Genomic DNA, 22,426 nt, shown 5'->3' with positions numbered 1-22,426 from the left:
AGATTTAGGCTGGATGTCAGGGGGAAGTTCTTTACTATAAGAGTGGTGAGGTGCTGGAACAGCTGCCCAGAGAGGCTGTGGATGCCACATCCCTGGAGGTGTTCAAGGCCAGGTTGGATGGGGCCCTGGGCAGCCTCCTGGCGTAGTATTAAATGGGGAGGTTGGTGGCCCCGCATGTCACAGGGGGGTTGAAGATTCATGATCCTTGAGGTCCCTTCTAATCCTGGCCATTCTATGATTCTGTGCTTCTCCAGCTGATTTCCTTGCTTTGCTACTAAATGACCCATATTTTTTCCTGGCTGGGCACAAAGGGGGAAAAAAAAGCAAAAACTCTCACAAACACCAACCTGTGCCCAGCCAGACCAAAGCTGAATTTATTTAGCAGGCTGATGGGGAAGTTTTAATCATCCCAAACGTCCTGGTCTGGTTTATTCTTAATACTAATTTAGAGCATCTAGCACTCTACGTAGCTGGAGTCTGCGTGCTGGGAGCAGGAGCTGTCCTGTGGCCTGTTCCAGCTCTCATAGGATCTGGTGAAGGAGAGAGCATCAGTAACATCAAAGAAGTGTGAAAAGTTGAAAATAAAAAGGTTGGTGTATGGAACTGAAACTGAGCCATGGGGAACTTGCCACAAGAACCATGCAGTGGCCCCTGGCTATTTAAAGCCCCACATGCCCCCACTGTGCAGCTGGGCACTGGGGGCTGCCTGCCTGCAGCTTCTGCTGCTGTACCATGCGGTTGTGGTCCTGCTGCAAGGCATCCCACTGGCCACCACACCCCATCAGAAGGCAGTTGCCTCTGCATTCCACCGCTGCAGCTTCCTCTGCAATCCGTCTTCAGTGCCTGCTTTCCCACAGAAAGACAGCTTTCCAACCTAGCCTGGTTTGGTTTTATGGTCCCAAACTCAAGCTTTACTGCTCTGAGATAATTCGAGCAATTCCCTTCCTTCCTTCATGCTGTTCCTTTAAGGTATTTATAGGCAGAACACTCATCCCCACAGAGTTGTCCCTCTCCACTCCTTCTATTTCCCACCTTGGGCTTTCTAAATCATCTGACGGTGGCCACAGAGCACCACATGGTCCTGCAGCTCCTCTGGCCTTCCTGGGAGAGCAACCTCTGTAAACACCCCATCCTGTGCAGGGCTGCCCCAAGCACACTGAAGCTGACTGCATGGATGGAAGTGGGCAATGCTTTTTTAACCACTGGTTCTGATGTTGGTGACAGCACAGGGTGAGTAGGTAGGAAGAAGCAGAGCTGGGGTGGCCACTGGGGGGGCTGCCCATCCCACAGCTCCATCTGCTGCAATGATCCCAGCTGGTGAAATCACACATGTTATTGGCCAGATCTGATTTTCTGTGCCTTGGAAGCGGTCTCTGTGATTGTTGCAGGTTGTTTTCAATAGCTCTCAACTTACAAGGTCTTTTATTATTAAAAAAAATTAAAGTAGTTAAAATTTGGATTAAATTAAACCGAGCGGGCTTTGTTCTCCCCTGGAAGCTGTTTATGTAACATCTGTTTTGAATAACTTTAAAGCTCAGTGCATCCCGACCAAAATAAAATGGTGAAACCCCAATGCTTGCTGTGATGTTTCAGAAACATCAGCACGTGCACCCCTCCACTCTGCGGCATCCCAAACACGGCCCCGGCGCTGGGCTGGGGCCAGCCTGTTCTGTGCAGCTGGCAGGGAGCAGGCAAAAGCATTCAGAGGCACCTTTACAAATGCCTGTATTTTTTTCTTTTTTTTTTCTCAGATTAAAAAAAAGAAGAAGAAGAAGAAGAAGCATTGTTAATTGCAGTGCTGGCATTAACGCACGGTGCTCTGCCTGCCTCCCGCCTGCGCCCCGCTTTCCGCTGACCTCCGCCTCCTCCTCCTCCTCTTTATATATTCATGAAGCACAGGGACACAGCGGGTGGGGCGCGGATAAATAAAAGCTGAGTGAACTGAAACTGCACACAGGAAGAGGAACTGTGCATGCGGTGACTCTCCGGGACGCAGCCCGCTGCTCGTCTGGGCCCCGCCAGCTCGCCAGAGAGAAGATAACCCCACTGCGGGGTGCAAGGAGTGGAGAACTGCCCTGCGTGAGTCAACCCAGGGACGAGATGGTGACTCTGGGGATGGCTCCTGCTCTGGTTCAGAGCCAGGCCCGCGGTGCGGCTGCTTGTGGGGCTGAGGAACCCCAGCGGGAGCAGGGCTGGAGGAGACACAGAGCCCCGTGTGCGTGCAGGGAGGTAACGCGGGACAAACACGGATCTGCTCCGAAATACTCAGCCTTCCCCCAGCCTGCTTTGGTGTGGAGGGATGGGTGCAGAGGGTCACCGGCGCCTGGCGCTGACGGATTATGTTGCAGCTGAGCTTTTTTGGGAAGGGCAGAGTTCTCCGAGTTCACATGTGCCTGTTGCCTGTGATCTCTTGCTGCTTCCGTGGGCTCCCTCCCATTCTCTTTCCTTGGAGATTGCAAGGAAGGGCTGTGCCTCTGGGGCTATGGAGGGGTTTTCACCTGTAAATTAGCCCCTCCAATAGGGGTGCAGCGAGGCCTTCTCCTGCAGGGAGCTAGCATTCAGTCAGCTCTGTGATTTGGTGCACTCTGTGTGATCACAGAAGTCCCTCGGGCACCTTGTCCCCAGCACCCCTTGTTCTGAGGAGTTCTGCACAGTTTACCAGCCAGAATTCCAACCTTCCATCTCCCAGCTCCAGATCTGGGCCTTCCCAACATCACAAGTCTATGTGATGTGCTGCCTGATCCCAGGAGTAGCTTCTCCTCTCCACTCTGAACACCATCTTGCCACAAGCAAGCAGCATGGCAGGGAAATGTGAATGCAGCTCCTGTGCATAGGGGACTTAACTACCAGATGCTCCTCCAACATTAAGCATCCCATTAACTCACTTCTCCTGCAGGATGGACCAGCAGTTTCATGTCTCAGTGGGTTGCTGCTAAGATGTTGCTCCTGCCTTGTGCTAACACATTGACTTCTCCTTGTGCAGCAGGTGCAGCTCCAAGATGAAGTCTCCATCTGGGCAAGGCATAAGGCTGGTGTGCCTTCTCAGCTTGGCTTCCCTTTGCCTTCCCACCCCGCTCTGGGAGGACCGAGACTCCCTCATGCAGGAGGAGAAAGCCAGTATGACAGGTGGCAATTTGGTGCTGAGCACCCAGGAGCAGCAGCTCAGCACGAAGCTCATCAGCCTCAAGAAGAAGGAGGTTGCAGCAGCCTTGAACACGGGGCTGTTCCCTCCTAGCATGCACTTCTTTCGGGCAAAAAGCCTCATTGAACAGAGCGCAGTGTTCAGCATCCTGAAGCGCATGCCAAAAGGTAGGCTTGGGCTTAACGATTGCTCATCGTACTCATCCTCTTCTTGCCTTCTGCTCTCTGTGCCAGAGCTGGGGAAGAGTGTGGGATGTAGCAGAGCTTTGCTTGCAGATGGGCCTCCCAGAGCTGGGAATAGTGCTGGCAAGGCGGTATGAGGAGTCCTGCCTCTCAGCTGGGGGCAGGGGGAGAGGAAAAGGTGGCTAGATTTCATGAATGCTCATTTCCAGCAATTGTAGCATTCACCGTAACTTGCAATATGGATCTTTCAGCCTTTCAAAGGCAAGGAAAGGGCAGAGGAAGTTAAGATGAAGACATCACAGACATCCATGTTCAATACAGTACTTTATCCACACAGACACAATAGAGTTGCTACCAATCAAACATGCTCAGTACTCTGGGTTACACTGAAAAGGGGGAGAAGATATTGCAGCCAAGTGGAAATCCAAACCACTGATGCTGGGCAGCAGCAAGCCCAGAGCCTCCACTTCTCTGAGCTGCAGATAGTTCAGTGGAAAGGTCAGAGTAATTGCTGGAGAAAGACCTTGACTCCTAGCTGGCTGCTTTCTCCCTTTGCATCTCTGGTTCAGTAAGGAAGCATTGAACAAAGTGCCTTCTTTAACTAAAAATAAGAGACAGCTTCAATGAAAGTTGCCTGTACCTCTACATCTGTGAGCATGTTCACCATTCCAGAAAGCCCCTTTTTAGATGTAGCATCCCATGGCCTTACCTATGTGGCTGCCTGAAAACAGGTTGCCAAGTCCTTGGAAGGACTTGGCAGTCAGATTTGTTTTACATTTGTCAGGCAGTGACACTAGTGCAAGGATAAGAGCTGTCTGCTCACCACCAAGTGTCTCTCTCCCACTGTCCTGTGTGGGATGAGGCTCCTTGGCTTGCAGCATCCTGAGCAGTTGCTTCAAGAGATTGGGATGTCAGAGTTGCCTTCATCTCTTCATTGCTGAATTGAGTAATAAGGAATATAAAAGTTGTCCTCTTTTTGCCTCTTTTTACCCAAGTGGAGTACCTTTGACACAAAAGGAGAATCAAAAGAAAAATCTAACACCTTTCAACCTATGATACAGTAAAATAGGTTCTCAGTCTTTGCAGGAACTATAGGTTTTAGGCTCAAACTCACATCCTTGTAATGGGTACCTTGAATAGGACCTCAGCCTTGATCAGAACCCCCAAGAATTACTGTTGTTTCAAGCACTATTGCCATCTCTTTAGTTCTTAACACAGGAAAAAGTGCAGCATTGTAAGTGGCAGGAGGATTTAGACAGCTGTGGCACACGTTCTGTTGCACTGGTGAGAGCAGTAGCTGCAGATGCTCAACATCTTAGCTTTCAGACCCTTTATAGTGAGGGATTATAGAGGCTATGTATATATATTATAATCAGTTTACTACAGCTTAGAGTCTTGACATTTCAGTTTGTCCAATGTCACATGCATATTGGCCTTTCCTGCTACTCATGTTCGCCTTTTACTCCTTAGGGCATCAAAGCTATTTAGACGATAACATCTCCCCTAGACTAATAGAGCACGTGTCTGTAAGACTTCAGCTTTAAATTCTTTCCCTTTACAAAGAGGAAGTTTATTTCAAGCATAAGAAGTCTCTGTAGAAAGAGATATCACCAAAATAAATGGATGAGCTGAGAAGGTGAGCATGCAGAAGCCTCCTGTGCCAGGAAGACTGGCAGTTGCCAACATGCTGCACAGTAGCAGAGCGTGCCAAAAACCACCACAGCAGCACAACACAAGCAAGCAGTTATTTGATAAGGGAAGTGCACCTGATGGCAGTTCCCCATGGTGTCACTGTCTATGATTTTGATGCATGCCAGAGTTCCATAGAGATGAAGGAAGAGATGCAGACTAGATGCAAGTCACAAAGCAGAGATACAGAGGTTTTCTCCAGGCCTGCCTCTTGTCTAGCATGCTTTGTGAATTGCTGACTACTGCAAGAACTCCTCTTTCAGTCAGCAGGGACCAAGCCAGCTCTCAAAGAAGCCAGCCTGAAAGAACACTCTCTGTCACAGTAGGGAAGCTGAGCTCCCTGTTGCTCCCCCTGCCCATCGCTGCCCATTGCTGTCAAGCTCTGCCTGCCCCATATCTCATGTGAACATCCTCAGCAGAGGGAGGAAAGGCAGCACCATCTGTGCTGGGAGAGGTCAGCCACAACCATCTGGAAACTGTTCCATACACCCCCAGATGGGGAAACTCAAGCTCTCATGATGTTAAGCCTCCTTTCCTCTGCTCCCAGAACATCATCTCATTCGGCTTGCTTTCCCTGTCCCCAGGTGCTGTCCTACACCTGCACGACTATGCCATGCTGAGCGTGGACTGGCTGGTATACAATGCTACCTATCTCCCTGACTGCTACATCTGCTTCACCCACACGGGCACTGTTAGGTTTCACTTTTCCAAGCCTCACCCTCCTCACCCAGTGCCAGCCCAGTGCTCCCAGTGGGTTTTGCTGGAGACTTATCGAAAACAGCTGCGCAATGTGACTGAGTTCGATGACAGGTGAGCAAGCAGGAGGTGTGGGTGCTTCATGGTGGCATTGCATGGCCAGCAGGATTGTTCTAGACCAGTTTCCCCGTTTACTTGTTGCGCTGAAAGCAGGGGACCATATTTCAAGCTGTGTGTACATAACAAGCAAATGGCAAAGAACTTGAGGCATTAAGTAATGCAACAAGAAAGACACTGAAGCCCTGGAGTGTGTCCAAAGAAGGGCAATGGATCTGGTGAAGGGTCTAAAGCACAAGTCTTATGAGGAACAGCTGAAGGAAGAGAGATTCTTCAGTCTGGAGGAGGCTCAGGGAAAACATTATAGCTCTCTACATCTCCCTAAAAGGAGATTGTAGTGAGGTAGGTGTTGACCTCTTCTCACAGTTAACAGCAAGAGGATGAGAGGTAATGGCCTTAAGTTGCTTCAGTGGAGATTCAGGTTGGATATTAGGAAAAACTGATTCTCAGAATGAAGAGTGAGGCATAAGAACAGGCTGCCCAGGGAGGTGGTGGGATCACCATCCCTGGAGGTGTTCAAGAAATATGTGGATTTGGTGTTGAGGGACGTGGTTAGTGAGCATGGTGATGATGTGTAAACAGTTGGACTTGATGATCTTAAGAGATCTTTTCCAACCTTAACAATTCTATGATTCTAAGTACACCAGAATAAGAGGCTACGAACTTTGAAGTTCTCTGCTGCACCTCTACTTTGGTCTGTTGTACAGACAGATTGAAGTAAATGGTTTAAGTTGCTCCATGTAACCTGCCCCAACCTCTGCCAGCACCCAAGCTGGATGTGCTTCCAGCAGAGAACAGGGCTCCACGGGGAAGGACCTCACCTCGCCCATTAGGGTAACCACGAGGAGAGCAGACAACTGAGAGACTCAGTCTCAAGAGGGATCTCAGGCTCTGAGGCATGCTACCTGCCCCCACAAAAGGAGTTAGGTCTCAGCCAGGGCACTGGTTGAGCCAGTGAACCCTACACATAGGTTCTGTGCCTGACAGCACACCATTTGCTAGCAGAGCTCCTCTCCGCCAGGTCAGGTCTCCCATAGCCATCTGGGAGCTCACAGCCCAGCCTGCTCCTCCAGGCATCACTCACCATTCTACAAGAGCTCCCTCCCTGCTGTCAGCCTTTTATCAGGACCAGGTGTGAGCAGACTGCCCAGCAGTCACCTCACATTTAATGACTTACAGGTGGGTGTGAATGGCCTGGCTCACCCTCCAGACATGGTATCAGGAAGACCAAGCCTGATCTCCCCATGGGTCCGTTCATCTTGTGACAAAGCCCTGCTGAAAGGCCAAGGGGAGTGTGTGGTTCTACACTGCGTCTGGGGGCTGGATAGCATGCACTAAATAATGCATGAAGGCAGACACTGAGTGATGGGGACAAAAAGAAACACTGAGTTATGAGATGGTTAAGGAGCTACTACTGTCTGCTGGGCTCCAGGAATCTACTGGGTTCTGTGGAAAAACCTGTAGTGTGTGGTTCAATGTAATTGAAGACAGTATTGTGGAGCTGGCACACAAGGGGAAGGTAGATGAAGGTGACATAGGTGACTGTAATTATGGCACTTTCTGAGTGAAACTTCATGGTTTTGAATGTGTGTGCACATGTGCTTCTAAATCGAGACTTCCTAGGTCCATACTCCTCTGTATGGAAGCTGTAGGGCTCCATGCTGCAGCATGGAAAGGAGGTCGGGCTGGAGGCTGGGGAGCTGTCAGGTCAGCTCCTGTCTTACATAGGTCTTGGCACTTCCAGAATGGAAGGAGAAGGTAGTGTTAGGCTTAGGGCTCCCAGCCTTTCACATCCTAAGGCTTTACTGCCCTGACTCATGGTGGACAAAATAAGATCGAGTGAGAAGTCACTTATTCACATCTTCACATTTTCTCAAAGAGAAAACTTGTTCCTCATTCCTTCAATTTCTTCTGGGAGTAATGAGGAAAGACCATGGGACCACCACTCTTCAGCCCCACCAGGAGACTCATAAATAATGTGTGAGAGATTAGATGTCAAAACAGCTCCACTTTTTTAAGCACAAGCAATTGCTCTGGGTATCTCAGATCCTTGCGTAGACCAACCCATGAGTTGTATTTGGGTTTAGTTGGATTTATGTAGCTTGATGTCTCCTCCTGGCAGAGGCTTTTGGCTGTGGCATCCTGTACTGCAAAAGTCTCATGGAGGGCAGAACGGGAAACCAATGCAAAGACCAGTGAAGTGATTTTCCTCAGCAAATATGTGCTGCAGCCAAATATAAACATGGATCTCCTACATCCTGGGTGCTCGGACTTATACTGTCTATTTCTTGCAAAATTGCAATGAAATTACTGCACGTAATTTGCAAGCATGGGAACAACAGCCACACTGAGGCATGTCCCCTCTTATTTTGATTTTATCCCTGGGTACTAGTCTGAGGGTTAGGAATGCATTTGGCCGCCTGAAAATAGGTCTCTAGCCAGGAATTGGCCTCAGTCTGTTCTGTTTCTCAGTTCCTGGAAATCCTCCCAGCCTCTCAAACATGTGCATCCCAGGCTACCTCTCTTCCTGCGCTCCTCTTTGCCCTTGAGCACTGACAAGCTGAGGGAAAGCAGATGTCGGAGGGAGGAACGGATGGATAGTTGGGTGCTTTCAAGGAGCTATCAAGTGAGCATGGCAGTTGGGAAAGGGTTCTCCTACAGGATAGCGTGGATCAGCAAATGTGAAGGAACAGGGAAAATGTTTCCCAAAAGCTTGCACTGCACCTCTCTTACCTTCCCACATTCCTGGCCAGGAAGGCAAGAGGGCGGGAGGAAGCCATGTAACGTTTCTGCTGTTCATATTTTTGTGTACATTTACAGATATATATCCACATATACATGTATATTCATACATGTATTGGAAGTAAGTCTTTCTGTTTGCTTGCCTCAAAAGAAGGTTTTGTCATTCACATCCAAGTTGCAAGTCTTATGGGCCAAGACCCGAGAATATCCTGTTACTGGGGTTAGCTTCCAAAATGATGCTGCAGGGAGAGTTAAGACACCACAGGTTAGGAGACAGAGAAAGGCAGGAAATTTTGCTTTGAGATTTAAAAGAATCCTCACTTATTTACTTGTCAATCAATTAGGATATATGAGAATGCCATTTTTCCCCTCAAAAAGCAACACAATCACCACAATCTCGAAAGTGAGGGCTGACAATGGGCATGCCCCCAGATATTTAAGGGAAGCGGCGCTGATATGCCAGATATTTGTGAACCTCCCCCTGCCCGAGGGTGGGGGCCATGCCCCCAGGCACAACTCCCTGTCACAAGGATGAAGTCATCTGCGAGCAAGCTGACACACGGCTCGAGCTGCGGGAGAATCCCCTGGGCGCCAGCAGACCTCCATCACCTCCCCTCTGTGCCCTCCACTGCCTTATCTCAAGGAAAATAGGGCAGTAGACACACACAAAAAGTGTACACAAAACCCCACCAGAGAAACAAAGCACTCCACTCTCTGTACAAGTCTCCCCTTGGGGAGAAAAGAGGGGAAGAGAGAGAGACAGAAAGCGAATGAGCCACATGTGACAGATGTTAGCCACTCTATTTAATGCACCACTGGAAGACATTCAGATACTATGGTGAGGAGTGAGATATAATTACCCATGGAGGAGAGAAACAGAAGAAGGAAAAAGATGCTCTTTAAAAACAAGACAACATATCATTCACTTCTGCATTATATAGTTCAAAAGAGCAAAACAGTTAAATAATAGCAAGAAAAGAGAAAAGCAAAAACATGGTCGAAAATGAATAATCCTGAGCTGATTGTTTTTGTTGTGCCCCTTTGGGCATACGCATTGCAATAGCATCGTTCACTGCCTATATGACATGACATGGAAGGCTATTTGTAGTCTGCACCTGATCACTGGCTGGGGTCCATTCTGGAAAACAAGCAAAAGTGTCTTTATGAAGCTTTGCTTCATCTGCATGAACTCCTCATGGCGAAAAATTATCAGCCCGAACCCTTAGGAGATTATTGGGTTATCAAGGCTGGGTCAGCACTGCACCATAAATCTTCAACAGTTATAGGGATCAATAATCGGTCTCAAAGGAAAGGGGATTATAAAAAAAACGTTACTTGATTGATGTGCTTTTAGGAGCAGGATGGTGTGAGGATTTATAGCCCAAGAGCACAGGCTGGGTAAACAACCTTGAGTCCATACAGCTTGAGTTTAAAACAGGGCACGAGGTGGTGGGGAGCTGCCTTCAGCCAGGGCTGGGGTGATGACAGCAGGGAGCACCGCCACATCTGTTTTCCCAGAGGCTTGCCAAGGTGTCTGGCTCTTCCCATGCTGTGTCTCCTCAAGCACACCCCCTTGCTCGTAGCCAACAATAGGTGAGCTCCTTACAGATGCCCCAGCTCTGGGGTGATGCTCCAGCGTCCTTCCCTGAGCTGCAATGCCATAGCATCACAGGGCATCACCCTTGTGCCTCCCTGGGTGTGGCAGAGCTTCTCTGCCAAGTCACATTGCTTGCTGGACTTATCTGGGGATGTCAGCCTTGTGTGATAGTGCAGTAGAGATGCCACTCTAATGCATAGGAGGGCAAAGCTGAAGGGGCTCTGGATTTTTTGACTGGCTGCCATTTCAAAGCTCATCCTCAGCGTGATCCAAATATATTTTCTTATGTACAATTATGTTTCTGAAATAGTTCCCAGCAAAGAAATTAGCTGAGTGAAGAAGAAATGAAACTGCAGCTGCAGGAATAGGGCCCTGAGGGAGGGGAACGGCAGCCAGCAGGCAGGTGCTGAGGAGTCGGCTTCGTTGTAAGGTCGGGATGGAGGGATGAAAAAGTATGTCCCATGTCTTAGTTTATGGGTCTGGTCCAGATCATGTTTGTGGGAGGGAGACTTCAAACACCAAACCTTATTAAAAAAACAGTAACCGCTGTCAAGGGATGCCAGGTTTGTTTCAGTGGAGAGGAGGAAAAGATTTCTGGTTCTCAAACATTTCCTCTCTGCCCACATAATCTGGCACATTTTGATAAAAAGAAGGTACCGGGGAAAGTTACAGGTTAGAAGTCACAATAATGGTGGTCTTGGCATCTCCTGGAGACTGCCCAGTGAACTGATGGACAGGTGTCAAAATACTTGACATGCATTTAAGATGCTTGGGAGTATATATGGTCTGCGGGAGTAACATATTAGCCTACTTTGAGATATACTCCTGGGTAACAGAGTGCAATTCTTAGGATATAAAAAACATCATGCTTGCTTTTCTAAAGTCTCATTACTCCAAGATAATAAAATCATAGAATCATTGAACCGTAGAACCATAGAGTTATTTGGGTTGGAAGGGACCTTTAAAGGCCATCTGGTCCAACCCCCCCCTGCAGTGAGGAGGGACACCCACAGGTAGATCAGGTTGCTCAGAGCCCCATCCAGCCTGACCTTGGGTGTCTCCAGGGATGGGGCATCCACCACCTCTCTGGGCAACCTGCTCCAGTGCTTCACTGTTCTTACTGTAAAAAGCCTTTTCCTTATATCCAATCTAAATCTCTCCTCCTTTAGTTTGAAACTATTTCCCCTTGTCATATCACAACAGACCCTGCTAAAGAGTCTGTCCCTTTCTTTCTTCCAACCCCCTTTAGATACTGAAAGGCTGCTCTCACATCTCCCTGGAGCCTTTTCCATGCTGAACAGCCCCAGCTTTCTCAGCCTGTCCCCATACGGGAGGTATTCCATCCCTGGGATCATTTTTGTGTCTCTCTGGACACACTCCAACAGGTCCACATCTCTCCTGTACTGAGGACTCCATATCTGGATGCAGTACTCTGGACAAGGCCTCACCAGTGCAGAGCAAAGGAGCAGAATTACCTTCCTGACCTGCTTGCCTTGCTTCTTTCTGGATATTCCCTCAACATGATGGGTACTTTGATCGTCAAGTGTTATCCAGCTTAACACGTAGTGCATGACTTTTTATCCATCACAAGGTACAGATATCATCTGTACCAGCCATTAGGAGAGTTAAAATAGCTGGAAAAAAAAAAAAAAAAAAAAAGATCTGAATGTCTCCTAGTTGTATCAGTTGCTAGACCTATATGCCTTGCGGTATTCTCAGTCTTCAGGTTAGGAATTGGGCCCCTGCTGCAGCAGGAGCTGCTTTGCTTCTTCCCTTGATCCTCCTCTATGAACACGTCCCTCTTTTTGCAGGCTGAAAGCCAGCTGACTTCCCCTCTCTCCTGATTCTTCCTCTTCCCTTTCCCCTTTTCTGCAGCTTGCTGAGAAACTTGACCCTGGTGACGGATGCCCCGGAGCTGGCCTACCCTTCCCAGGCTTTCATTTGGAAAAGGTTTGAAGAAGTCTTTCTCATCGCTTCTGGACTTATCTGCTATGCACCTGTGTTCAAGGCCTATTTCTACCAAGGGCTGTTGGAGCTTTATGAGGATAACATACAGTATGTTGAGATAAGAGCTATCCTGCCTGCGGTATGTATTTTTTGGCTTCTCTAGTATTCCTTTAAGTTTTCATTTCTCCAAAACTTTTCTCAAGCCCTAGCTTGAATTTAGTTCTTGGATGTTTGCATACCTGGCCTTGTCAGGATGCTGGAAGAGCTTTATCATATTCAAAGGTTTTTGCAGGAGATTTGCATGCTTGAGGGCTTGGAAATGAGAGATGCTTTGTTCTTAATGGTTAAGGAAGATACTGACTGTGGCAACAGTACAAACTGCTTTGTACCATCTGACTGGAGCTGTGTCTCATCTTGCTGGTTTGGAAGATACTCAGTCTGTGCCAGAATCACCTGTTCTGGAATACTTTCCCACCTGTAGCAGAGACTTATTCTGGATCAGCTGCATTATTTTAAATTTATGCCTTATTTCAGAATGACTTATCTGAGCAGAATACTGTACCAACTGCAAAATGTAGCCTTCCACTGCAGACAACCTAAAGTTCTGGCTAGGAGATGCTCCTTGCATTGCTGCTAGTGCTGATGTCTGCTGGTGACAAGTCAGACTTCCGCTTGAGCACCATCCAGCAGTCCCAAGCTACCTGACACCTTCCCAGCACTCTGAGCCCACCATGGCTGCAGCAGATCCCCCAGCTCAGTGGCTGTTTCCATTTCCCAGACACATACTCCATCCAGCTCTCTAAGCAGAGTGTGAGGGGGAGAGCAAGGCAGCTATGTGCCTGGGGGCCCTCATCCATGCTGGGGCAATGGCACCCACGCTGCAGGAGCTCGCCTTGCAACAAAACCTGCCAGGAGTGAACACTGAAGTAAAGTAAATGAAAGCTGAGATTTAGTGTGAAATAGCAAACGCTGCAGAAAAGCCTCCCAGCTGTATTTGCAAGTTCAGCTGTGCAAAGTCTCAGCTTCCCATGAGTAGTGGCAGTGGAAATGTCACTATGATATCTGCAGCCACCCGGGTGCCTGCAAGGATATGGCGGGAGGTGATGGGGTACCGGGCTTAGTGGTGGGCAACACAAGGCTGCAGCACAGAGAGGTGAGCATGGGGAAGCTTGGTTCTTGTATCACATACTGGGGAGAAATACTGCTCCTTGTTTCTTGTAATGAAACCTCCCCTCTAAAACTCCTGCTTCCTATGTGGCCCACAGGTGTATGAGCTCGATGGCACTCGGCACAACAAGTCCTGGTCGGTGGCGGCGTACCAGGAGGTGAGCAGGCAGTTTGTGCAGGAGCATCCCGATTTCCTTGGAGTAAAAGTTATCTTCACGGCACACAGGTAGAAAATGAGTGCTATCCAAACAGGGCTTTTTGAGGGGTGGGCTGGAAATGATGCCATCACTTAGCGATGCCACACCTGTGGGTTTCCTCTGGAGATGAGAGGCTTGAGCTAGGGGAAGACTTTCACATGGTTGCACTCACCATCCCTGTGGAGCTGAGCAGGGACAGCAGTGCCCGAGTATGGGCACAGGGCACAGCAGAGGTCCTCAGAGGACCCTGTGAGTGCTGTTCCCTGGCAGCCTATGTACGCTATGCTTGTGCTGCTGCTCACAGGCAGGCACAAGGCTGTTCTCCAAATCAGCCAGATGCCACAAAGTCATGTGAGGTGATTCGGAGCAAACACAACATCTCTCTTAGTGGCACTTACTCACTGTCTCAGCACAATGCAGTTTCCAGTTCAGAGCAGCTTGCCACTGGCCAGTGTGGGTATGGACAGAGCCCTTCTGGAAAATGCGCTTTGATGTGCAAGTCCAACAGGGCTGGGGGAAAGCTAGATTTAAAACAACTGACATGAAGCTGCTGTCCCAACTCCCAGTAAAATGGTAGAGAGGCAACAATAACAACAACAACAACACAAAATCCTTTTTTTCTCCATGCTGCAGCGTTCCTTTCTTGGTGTAAGAGAAAAGCCAGTGAGTGTTAGCCAAGCATGCCTCACCTCAAGTGACAGAATTGTCTAGCCAGGCATTTCCTGGTCATTCAGAGGTTTCCTTTCGTAATATCAATTTTCTACTGCTGTTACTCTGGAGACCTGAAGCTGGCTGTCGGATTCAGGAGCAACTTTGCATTTTAGAAATAGCCCTGAGGGCCCCAGTTCACAGTTCAGACAACTCCAAAGAAGGCGGGCCTGTGGATGTGAGCCTGCTCATTGCCTTCTCTCTTGTGCTCTTTAGGATGCTGAATGTTTCCCAGATTAAAGAAGCCATCATCACCGCCATGGAACTCAAAGCCCATTTCCCAGATACTCTGGCAGGCTTCGACTTGGTAACTGAATTTCTTCTGTGGCTTTGAGTTAACCCCTAGTGGTGCAATGTAGCTGTGTGTAAGTAAGGCATGTGTTATACCAGAGCCAGATCCTCTGCCACTGTACTGAAATCACTGTAAACAAGTCAAATATCCTTTAGCAAAGGATATTGTTGGCAGTAATTGACCGAAAAGACCAAAAAACAAAAAACCCAAACCCAAAAAAGAATCAGCCCCATAGCTCCCACTCAAAACATAGCATAGTACTTTTGATGCAGTTGGCACCACATGGTGTTTTCCAGCTGTAGGACCCACAATCTTCCAGGGCATGTTCAAAAACACTTTTTTTCTTTCTGCTCCCCAGGTTGGCAATGAGGATGAAGGTCATTCTTTATGGGAATTTAAGGATGTCCTGACCATCCCATATTCCCTGGGGGTCAACCTGCCTTACTTCTTCCATGCTGGAGAGACAGGTAAGCATGAGGACTCAAGGCCTGTTACTGCTTACAGAGGTAGGAGGTGAAGACTCACAAAGGAGAGAAATAGCAAGCCTGGTATGAAGATGGTGGGGGTGTGTGCTGTGTTTTCCCCGTGCTTCCCACACCAGATTGTGGCTGTAGCATTTCTGCATGATGCCTCCACTACCTGTGTAGGCTTCATGTTGGTCAGTATCTCTGTCCTGGTGTAGTCACTCTGCAAGAGCTAGTACTGCTGCTGGTCCCAATCCAGTCAATATGGATAGTATTTATCCGAACTATGCATGACAGTTGTGTCTGACTACCACATTGCACTTATTAAATGTTGACATCTACAGTGAAAATGTCTAAATCTCAACTGGTTACCCTGGGCTCCCTTCACATCCACAATTCTAAGGTGCACTGCATCTCATCCTAATGCACAGCCATTCCCTAGAAATCAGTACCTATCTCCCTCGACTGTGAGCAGAGACCATCACGATTAGCTTAGCTGTAAGAGAAATACTGTGGGCATTTACTGCCAGGTGAGATGAATGGCTTTCTTGATGCTGAGCAGTGCCATGTGCCATGGGCAGATTTGAATTCCCATTTCACTGAAAACGCAAAGTTGGAACTCAGAGCATGAGCAATCCCCTCATCTTGCAACCAAGGCATGCATTAAGAAAACCATGTAGCAGTTTGAGAAGATGCATTTCCTTGTAGCACTGCAGTGATTCTTACCTGTCTCTGTTCAGACTGGCAGGGCACCTCTGTAGACAACAATGTGCTGGATGCTCTGATACTGAATACCAGCCGGATTGGCCATGGACTTGCCCTTATTAAACACCCAGTAGCCAAAAATTTGTCTCTGAAGAGGGATATTCCTGTAGAAGTCTGTCCCATCTCCAACCAGGTATGTTGGTAAAAGCTTAGGCGTGGGGGCTGGGTCATTGGAATGGTATCTGCCATACAGTGAGATGCAACTGGGAACTGGAAGCAGCCAGATATTTTGTTGCACACAGGTTGGCTCAGTTTCCTTTGCACTGCATTACACTACAGTCTGCTATATAGATGCATGCTGCGTGAGTATAGAGCCTGTGACACCAGTTAGTTCAAAATCCTTTAAATTCATATCCAGGAAAACCTGGAAAGGCAGTGCTCCTGGTGGAGATGAGGCTCAGAGACAGGGAGGTACCTAAAGAGACACTAAAGAGATGGAAAATTCTTTAAAGCTAGGAGGGCTGGAAGGTGATAAGCCAAGACAGCAACTGTCCTTTTGGTTTGGTAGAATTCATAGCCAGGGGAACTCTTTTGCTACACATTATTATTTTTCACTCAGAGAGCGGTGGAGCACTGGAACAGGTTGCCCAAGGAGGTTGTGGATGCCCTGTCCCTTAAGACATTCAAGGCCAGACTGGATGTGGCTCTGGGCAGCCTGGTCCAGTGGTTGGAGATCCTGCCCTTGGCAGTGGGGTTGAAACTAGATGATCATTATGGTCCTTTTCAACCCAGGCCATTCTGTGATTCTATGATAAGCATGATGTACATTGTCCCCTGGGCACAGCAGGATGGATGCTCAGAACAGAGAGATGCTGGAGTGGGCCTTGAGGGAGAGACCTTGACACCAGCTCCAGGTGCCCCAGGCTAAGTGTCAGGGCAAAAGTGTAACCAAAAGACTGCTCCTGAAATGCTCACATTTAAATTATAATAAATAAACAGATGTTATTCATACTGCTAGCCTTGACTTGAGGCGATTAATTTAAGAAACCAATCTCCAAATACAGTCAGTGGAGAAAAGTAGGCTCCTCCTGCAGCAATTCAGAGCACAATACCTAATATGCTTTGAATAGCCCTCAGGCTCCTCCCCAGTGTCTGCCTGCTGACCTAAGCAGCTACATCAGGTACATGGTGTGATGGGTGCAAACATGGGTACAGCCATAACCATCTGACATGGTGCTGTCTTCCCACCAAGGTGCTGCTGTTGGTATCTGACTTGCGGAGCCACCCCGCAGCCACTCTAATGGCTGAAGGACACCCTGTTGTGGTCAGCCCTGATGATCCCTCTATCTTTGGGGCAAAGGGTGTCTCCTATGACTTCTACGAGCTATTCATGGCCATTGGAGGGATGAATGCTGACTTGAGGACCTTGAAACAACTTGCGCTCAACTCCATAAAGTAAGTTGCTCATCTCTCTCATCTAGGCATAGCAATGCTGAGGAACATCAGCTTGCTCTCAGAAAAACCACCTCATTTGGGTTTTGGTCACAATCTTCTCTGCCACACGAACTAAGCTTCTGTTTATCCAAAGCCTCCTCTGCATGTCTCCTTCAGGAGGAGAACACAGGGACCCCCTGTCTGTGCCCTTGAGTGCTTTTCTCTGTTCCAGTGTCTCAATTTTTTATTTCTTTTTCCACCCTTTTGCAAAGTTTCCTCCAATGCCTGGTTCTGGGTAGGGGAGAAGCATTATGTTGTTGGACCATTTGCCTAAATCTGCTTGAATCTGACTTGTCCAGACATTTGTCACGACCCACTGGGGAAACACAGAAAAACAATTAACCAGCTTGCAGTTTGGCTGAATTTAACCACTTTTTTCTGTTTACCCAGACAGCTATGAATGTCCCAAAATAAATTGACTATGGTGCGCAGGGCCTTTCTCCACATTCCTAGAATTTTGTCTGCTCGCCAAATCCCACGCCAGTCCCAAATCCCTGCACGGCCAGGAAGACAACAAACATTCCTACTGATTTGGATCAACTCCAAGGGGAGGCAGCAGAGCTATCTGTCCTGTATGAGGCACTGGGTGCTGCTCAGTGAGCCCTCAGCTTACGGAGGTTGAGCTGGTGTGTTCTCATGGTGCAGCATTCAGTAGGTGTTGAAATGGCTGGGACACAGTGTTACACTGAGCAGTATAGGTATGTCCCCAAAGGGTTAATCTGTTGCTGCTTCCTGCCTTTTCATTACGGTCACTGATCTTGGAATAGCTGCCTCCTTGACTCCTGTCTCATACAGGCTTTTCAACTCCTTGCAGATACAGTGCCATGCTACTGGATGAAAAAGCCAAGGCCAGAGAGGTCTGGCAGAAAAAATGGGACCAATTTGTGGCTGATCTCACTGATAGCTCATTGATGGAGCTTTAGAAGGGAGGAGATCTGTCTCGGAAGGCATTTGGCAAGCCAGAGAAAGCCAACCTTGTTGCTGTGAGGCAGCCTGCTTCTTCCATGTGACTTGAGCAGATGAAGGAACCTCTACGTCTCAGCCAGCCTTGGGCAATGTGGTTAAGCTGAACTTAATGCTAGGAATGAGCTGTGCTATCCTGGAGAAGTCAGGGGCTAGAGGTAAAATGAAGCAGCAAGCCTCTGTAACAATACCAGCAGAGCATGCCACTCAAAATAGTCAAAACAATTGTAAGTTGCTGATGACCAAATCCTGACATCCTTATTTAGAAAAAACTTGCCTTCTAATTAGACTTAGTGGATCATTGCCAACATGAGGATCCCTGAATTTTGCCTTACTGTTACAAAATGCAGACCTTGTCCAGAAACAGCTAAGACAAACATCCAGCCATTTGGGCCACTGACCTTCGGAGAGCAAGGACTGAAAATGACTCTTGTTATGTTTAACCCTGGGCCTGCTGCCAAAATAGCACTGCTGGGTTGAAGAACCAGTCGTAGGTTTGACGTCTGCTATTTCAGGACCTACCATGGCTGGAAACAAGCAGATAGAACCATACAAATGTTCCCAGACTGTGTAAGCTTGGTTGCACAGAGATCAGAAGGACAAAAAGAGGTGCCTCATTTGCCCATGGCTGTTTTCTCTTCCCTGCAGAATCCTTTTCTTGTTTTCTGATCACAGGGAAGCTAAGCACTTTTCACCTGAGAAAACCCATCCTGGCTTCCCAGATCCCGTTTGACTAAACACTCATCCTGCCCTTCAAGGTATTAACATAGGCTCTGAATTTATAGGAAGTGCCTTTTGATATCAAGGGGTTCCAATACTGGCCTTTATTGCCTTGTTCAGCCCATTCACCTTGGTGATATTCACCTTGGTGAGAACCAATCTCATACTGCGCATATCCAATACGTTCACTTGGACTTTTGCAGTTGCCAATATTTTCACTAAAAATTATTACAACAGCTACACAGCAAATTGTGCCTAGACAAGTGGACTCCCTTAGTTAACAAGCTCAAAAAAATCAGGGAAAGAACTAGTTTCATAGAGATTAAAAAAATATTCATCAGGATGCTAAATAAATCCAGCAAAAACCTGGAGTACACAGACTCCAGGAACAAGCCAGGGTCACCCAGCATCTCTCTGGCATTAGCACAATTGCCCTGGTTTACAGCAGCCAAGGGAGATCTTACAAATGTTCCTTCTGAAAGGTGCCTCCTCCGCAGAGCCCAAGATTTGAGTGGACTGCTGTTTCTTGATCTGACCAGCTTGGGCAAATTGGCTCCCTTTAAGCATCCTGCTAATTGTCCCAGGCTGCCTGGTCATTTTTTATTTCCACTAACCTTGGTTAAAGCACCTTATCAGGAGACAAATATACTCACTACCCACATGCTTCTGCCTAGAAATCCAAGGCAAAACCAACAAAAACTCACTGCAAACAGAAGGCAGCTGGATTGCAGAAGCCAGCAAGGCAAGCCACTGAAAGCAGAAGTAGAAGCCAGTTAGACACCACATGGAGCGGGTGGGCTCTGTGCTGGGTTCTGCTGGGCCTTTCCAACCAGCTGCTTTCAGCTTCAGATCTACCCGCATGACCCACACCTTCCTCTTGCCCCCACAGCCAATCTTTGCTGTTCAGCCTTCTGTGGGCCTCACTGCACATTTGTCCATGGGATGAGCTTTATACTAGAAGAGAAGCAATTGTAGAAGCACCTTTCCTCCTTTTCCTCCTCCATGGGTTTAGCATGCAGAGCTCAGTCTGAAGTTCCCAATGCAGGCATTCCTTTCAGACCCATAATAACTACCACCTGGGTAAATGTCTCATGTCTAATCCTGCTGAAGAAAGCTGTTGCAAACAGGTAGGATGACTGCTCACCAGTGACCTAAAGCCAAGTCCCTCTGAGTCCCCTCAATATTTCACCTTTGCTATATGGGCAGGGAGGAAGTATTTATTCTCCATGAGTTTCTTCCTCCAGGGCAAGCCTCATTGCTGACCAAATGAAGCTAATAGCAGATATAAGGAGCCACCACTGAGTGATACTGTTTGGGATTACAGCATAGAAATCACAATCACTGGGGAGTTCAAACTGTGCAGGTCTGAGGTGATCTTCAGACAAAGCCCTCAGAAAGGTGAAACCTGACTGTGCAGGCCTATGTTCTGACTTGTGATCTCCTGCTGCTAAAAGTGTCCATCTTAGGGTTGGTCAGATGGCAGACACTTTCCTAACCTGATCAGGTACGTTTAAATGTGAACCTGAACCAAACAGACACCTCTGACTCCAGGGTATAGCCTTCCCTGTATCTCCTGAACAGGGCATTGCCATCTGTGAGGCCTTCCCAGGAGTCCCCTTGGAAGATGAGCGATAACTGTTTTCAGAGTTGTAGGGTTAGACGGGAGAAGGGCTGCCCTGTTTTACAGCTGGCAACTGACTCTTTTTTAGAGCATACCTTATTTCAGAGAAGGATCCTAATAGAAAAATCCAGACCGCATCCCCACCTCTTCAGCTCCAGGTGTGCAAAAAGGAGGGATTAAGGCTGAGCCACTGCAGTTGAGAATGTGTCTATTCAGACAGCTTCAAGGCTTAGGGTTAACTTGGCTATGGGGCTTGGCTGAGACTTGGCTTTTAACATTCACAACAACATTTTAAGTGTTTTGCTGCCAGTTTGTTTCTGTACAATTAGTACTTAGATCCCTGATCACATTTAATGTACATCATATGTAATGCTCTCATGCACATGTCCTTCTGAACGCAGTATTCATTTAAATCTTTGAACCCATTTCCAGTACTTCTCTGTTTAAGAAATGAAGCAACAAAAAGAGAGCTGAGGATACCTGTATTTTATGCAAAGTTTCCTTCTGGAATGCGCAGCACAAGGGGGATGTTCCACATCACTCAGAGGAGTACAGTTGTGAGACTGAGATGCCCTCTCAGCATGGTGCAAAGGACAGTCTGACCCACAGGGCTAGTATGTTGGAGCTGAGCCTGGGTTGCCCTCCCAGCCCCTCTTCCCCACTCCACACAGTAGCTGCATCCAGCTCTGGGTCATGGTTTTCAAGGAATATCACTTGATGGACATGATCTGCCTGTCCCACCTCTCCTCCCGTTACAGCTTTGTACCATCTCTGCAGTGGCCACAGCATAGCAAGTAAAAGGAACTATTGCAGGTCATTTCACCCGCTTCTAGCATGATTTTAACAGAGGAAAACAAGAAGGGTAAACACTCTGTGACCAGCCCATTTCTTTCAGAGTTGACAAGTGCTTCCTGGAGCATCAGCTAACTATGTGGTACAGCCCTGGCCTCTTTTCCCCAATCCTAATAATGGTGGGCATGGGAAGAAAGGGCCAGCTAGAGAACCTGAGACAGGGGTGGCACTGGAGTGAACAGGGCTGGAGGCAGCAATGAGAGTGATAAGAGGCTGCGCTGCACAAAGCTAGAGCTGATGGGGAAGAAAGAGCCCCCTTTCATGTTCATATGGTCTCAGGAGCAAGGAAGGAGAGCAGAAAATCCTGAGATTTTTCTGTACTGGCTACCTCAAGCTGTCACAGGCACATTTCAAACCTTATGCCCGCTCTCTCCCTTACCAGTTGCTCCCTGTGGCCTCTTCAAGCTTGATTTGTGTAACGGGGAGATGGACAGAGCTTTGTTAGCGCACACCATCACAAATCCATGGCTGTTTTGTGGCACAGCAGCTCACATCACCTTTGGAGCACTCCAGTAAATGAGGTGTTTACCTTCTGGTCACTCACTGGCAGAAAACTGCTGATCCAGCACTATAAGTTGCTGTCAAAAATCAAGCCAACAAAAACAGAGAAGTAAAACAGTTGGTTGAAAATAGAGGTAGGCCCAAGTAAGCCAGTGGGACTATATGCAAACCTCCATTGCCGCAGTGGGACCACACAGAGGCCAGGTGCTATGCAAACCCTTCTGTCTGGCCATAAAGCACAGGGCTGCTCAACCTGAGGTAGGTTTTTCAGCTGCAAATCGCTGAATTATTAGTCTCTTTCCAAGCAGCAGAAGGACACTTCCTTGGCCAGAAACTTGCAGCTCTAATTGGCTAAGTGCTTAATTCCTTTCTTTAAAGGTTTGCAGCAGTTGCAGTGATGGCAAGTGAATCGAGTATTTTCTGCCCGCTGAGGGACAGGCAGGTGAAGGGTCTGGCTCTCAATTCTCCTGGCCTGTCATTTTTATCAGGCCGTGTCCTCCCCCTAGGTCATTACGGGATAAGAAAGGCATTTTACTGTATTTTCTCAACCTCTCGGTTGTCCATCATTCCACAGGCAGTCTGCAGCAGGGAGGGAGAGGAGATAAAGCCGGGGGGAGGGCTGGCTCGGCC

The 22,426-nt window shown here is 48.0% G+C and overlaps 1 protein-coding gene across 2 annotated transcripts; it reads left to right on the top strand.

The window, feature by feature from the left end:
* The first annotated feature begins 1,817 nt into the window (after positions 1-1,817).
* ADA2 (adenosine deaminase 2) lies at positions 1,818-21,746 on the top strand. 2 transcript variants are annotated; one of them, XM_090145442.1, is made up of 10 exons: positions 1,818-2,215; positions 2,984-3,309; positions 5,598-5,823; positions 12,041-12,251; positions 13,378-13,505; positions 14,401-14,491; positions 14,835-14,943; positions 15,681-15,838; positions 16,898-17,100; positions 17,954-21,746. In XM_090145442.1, the coding sequence occupies exons 2-10, from the start codon at positions 3,000-3,002 to the stop codon at positions 18,060-18,062; spliced, it is 1,545 nt and encodes a 514-aa protein (XP_090001568.1). In that variant the 5' UTR covers positions 1,818-2,215; positions 2,984-2,999; the 3' UTR covers positions 18,063-21,746. The 2 variants fall into 2 exon arrangements, with proteins under 2 accessions (XP_090001568.1, XP_031445747.2); XM_031589887.2 differs by having other exon boundaries at positions 1,821-2,079.
* The last annotated feature ends 680 nt before the right edge of the window (positions 21,747-22,426 follow it).

The sequence above is a fragment of the Phasianus colchicus genome, chromosome 1, assembly GCF_987193195.1.
Source record: "Phasianus colchicus chromosome 1, bPhaCol1.hap1.1, whole genome shotgun sequence".
In the NCBI taxonomy this organism is placed as follows: Eukaryota; Metazoa; Chordata; class Aves; order Galliformes; family Phasianidae; genus Phasianus; species Phasianus colchicus.
The sequence above is the reverse complement of the archived record's forward strand: the minus strand, read 5'-3'. Positions and strand labels throughout refer to the sequence as shown.

What these genes read in the sequence shown, in the direction of transcription:
- ADA2 (XM_090145442.1), top strand. Translation starts at nt 3,000, where the DNA reads ATGAAGTCTCCATCTGGGCAAGGCATAAGGCTGGTGTGCCTTCTCAGC. An exon ending in GTGACTGAGTTCGATGACAG is followed by an intron (nt 5,824 to 12,040) that starts GTGAGCAAGCAG and finishes CCTTTTCTGCAG; the next exon opens with CTTGCTGAGAAACTTGACCC. An exon ending in CTTGCGCTCAACTCCATAAA is followed by an intron (nt 17,101 to 17,953) that starts GTAAGTTGCTCA and finishes AACTCCTTGCAG; the next exon opens with ATACAGTGCCATGCTACTGG.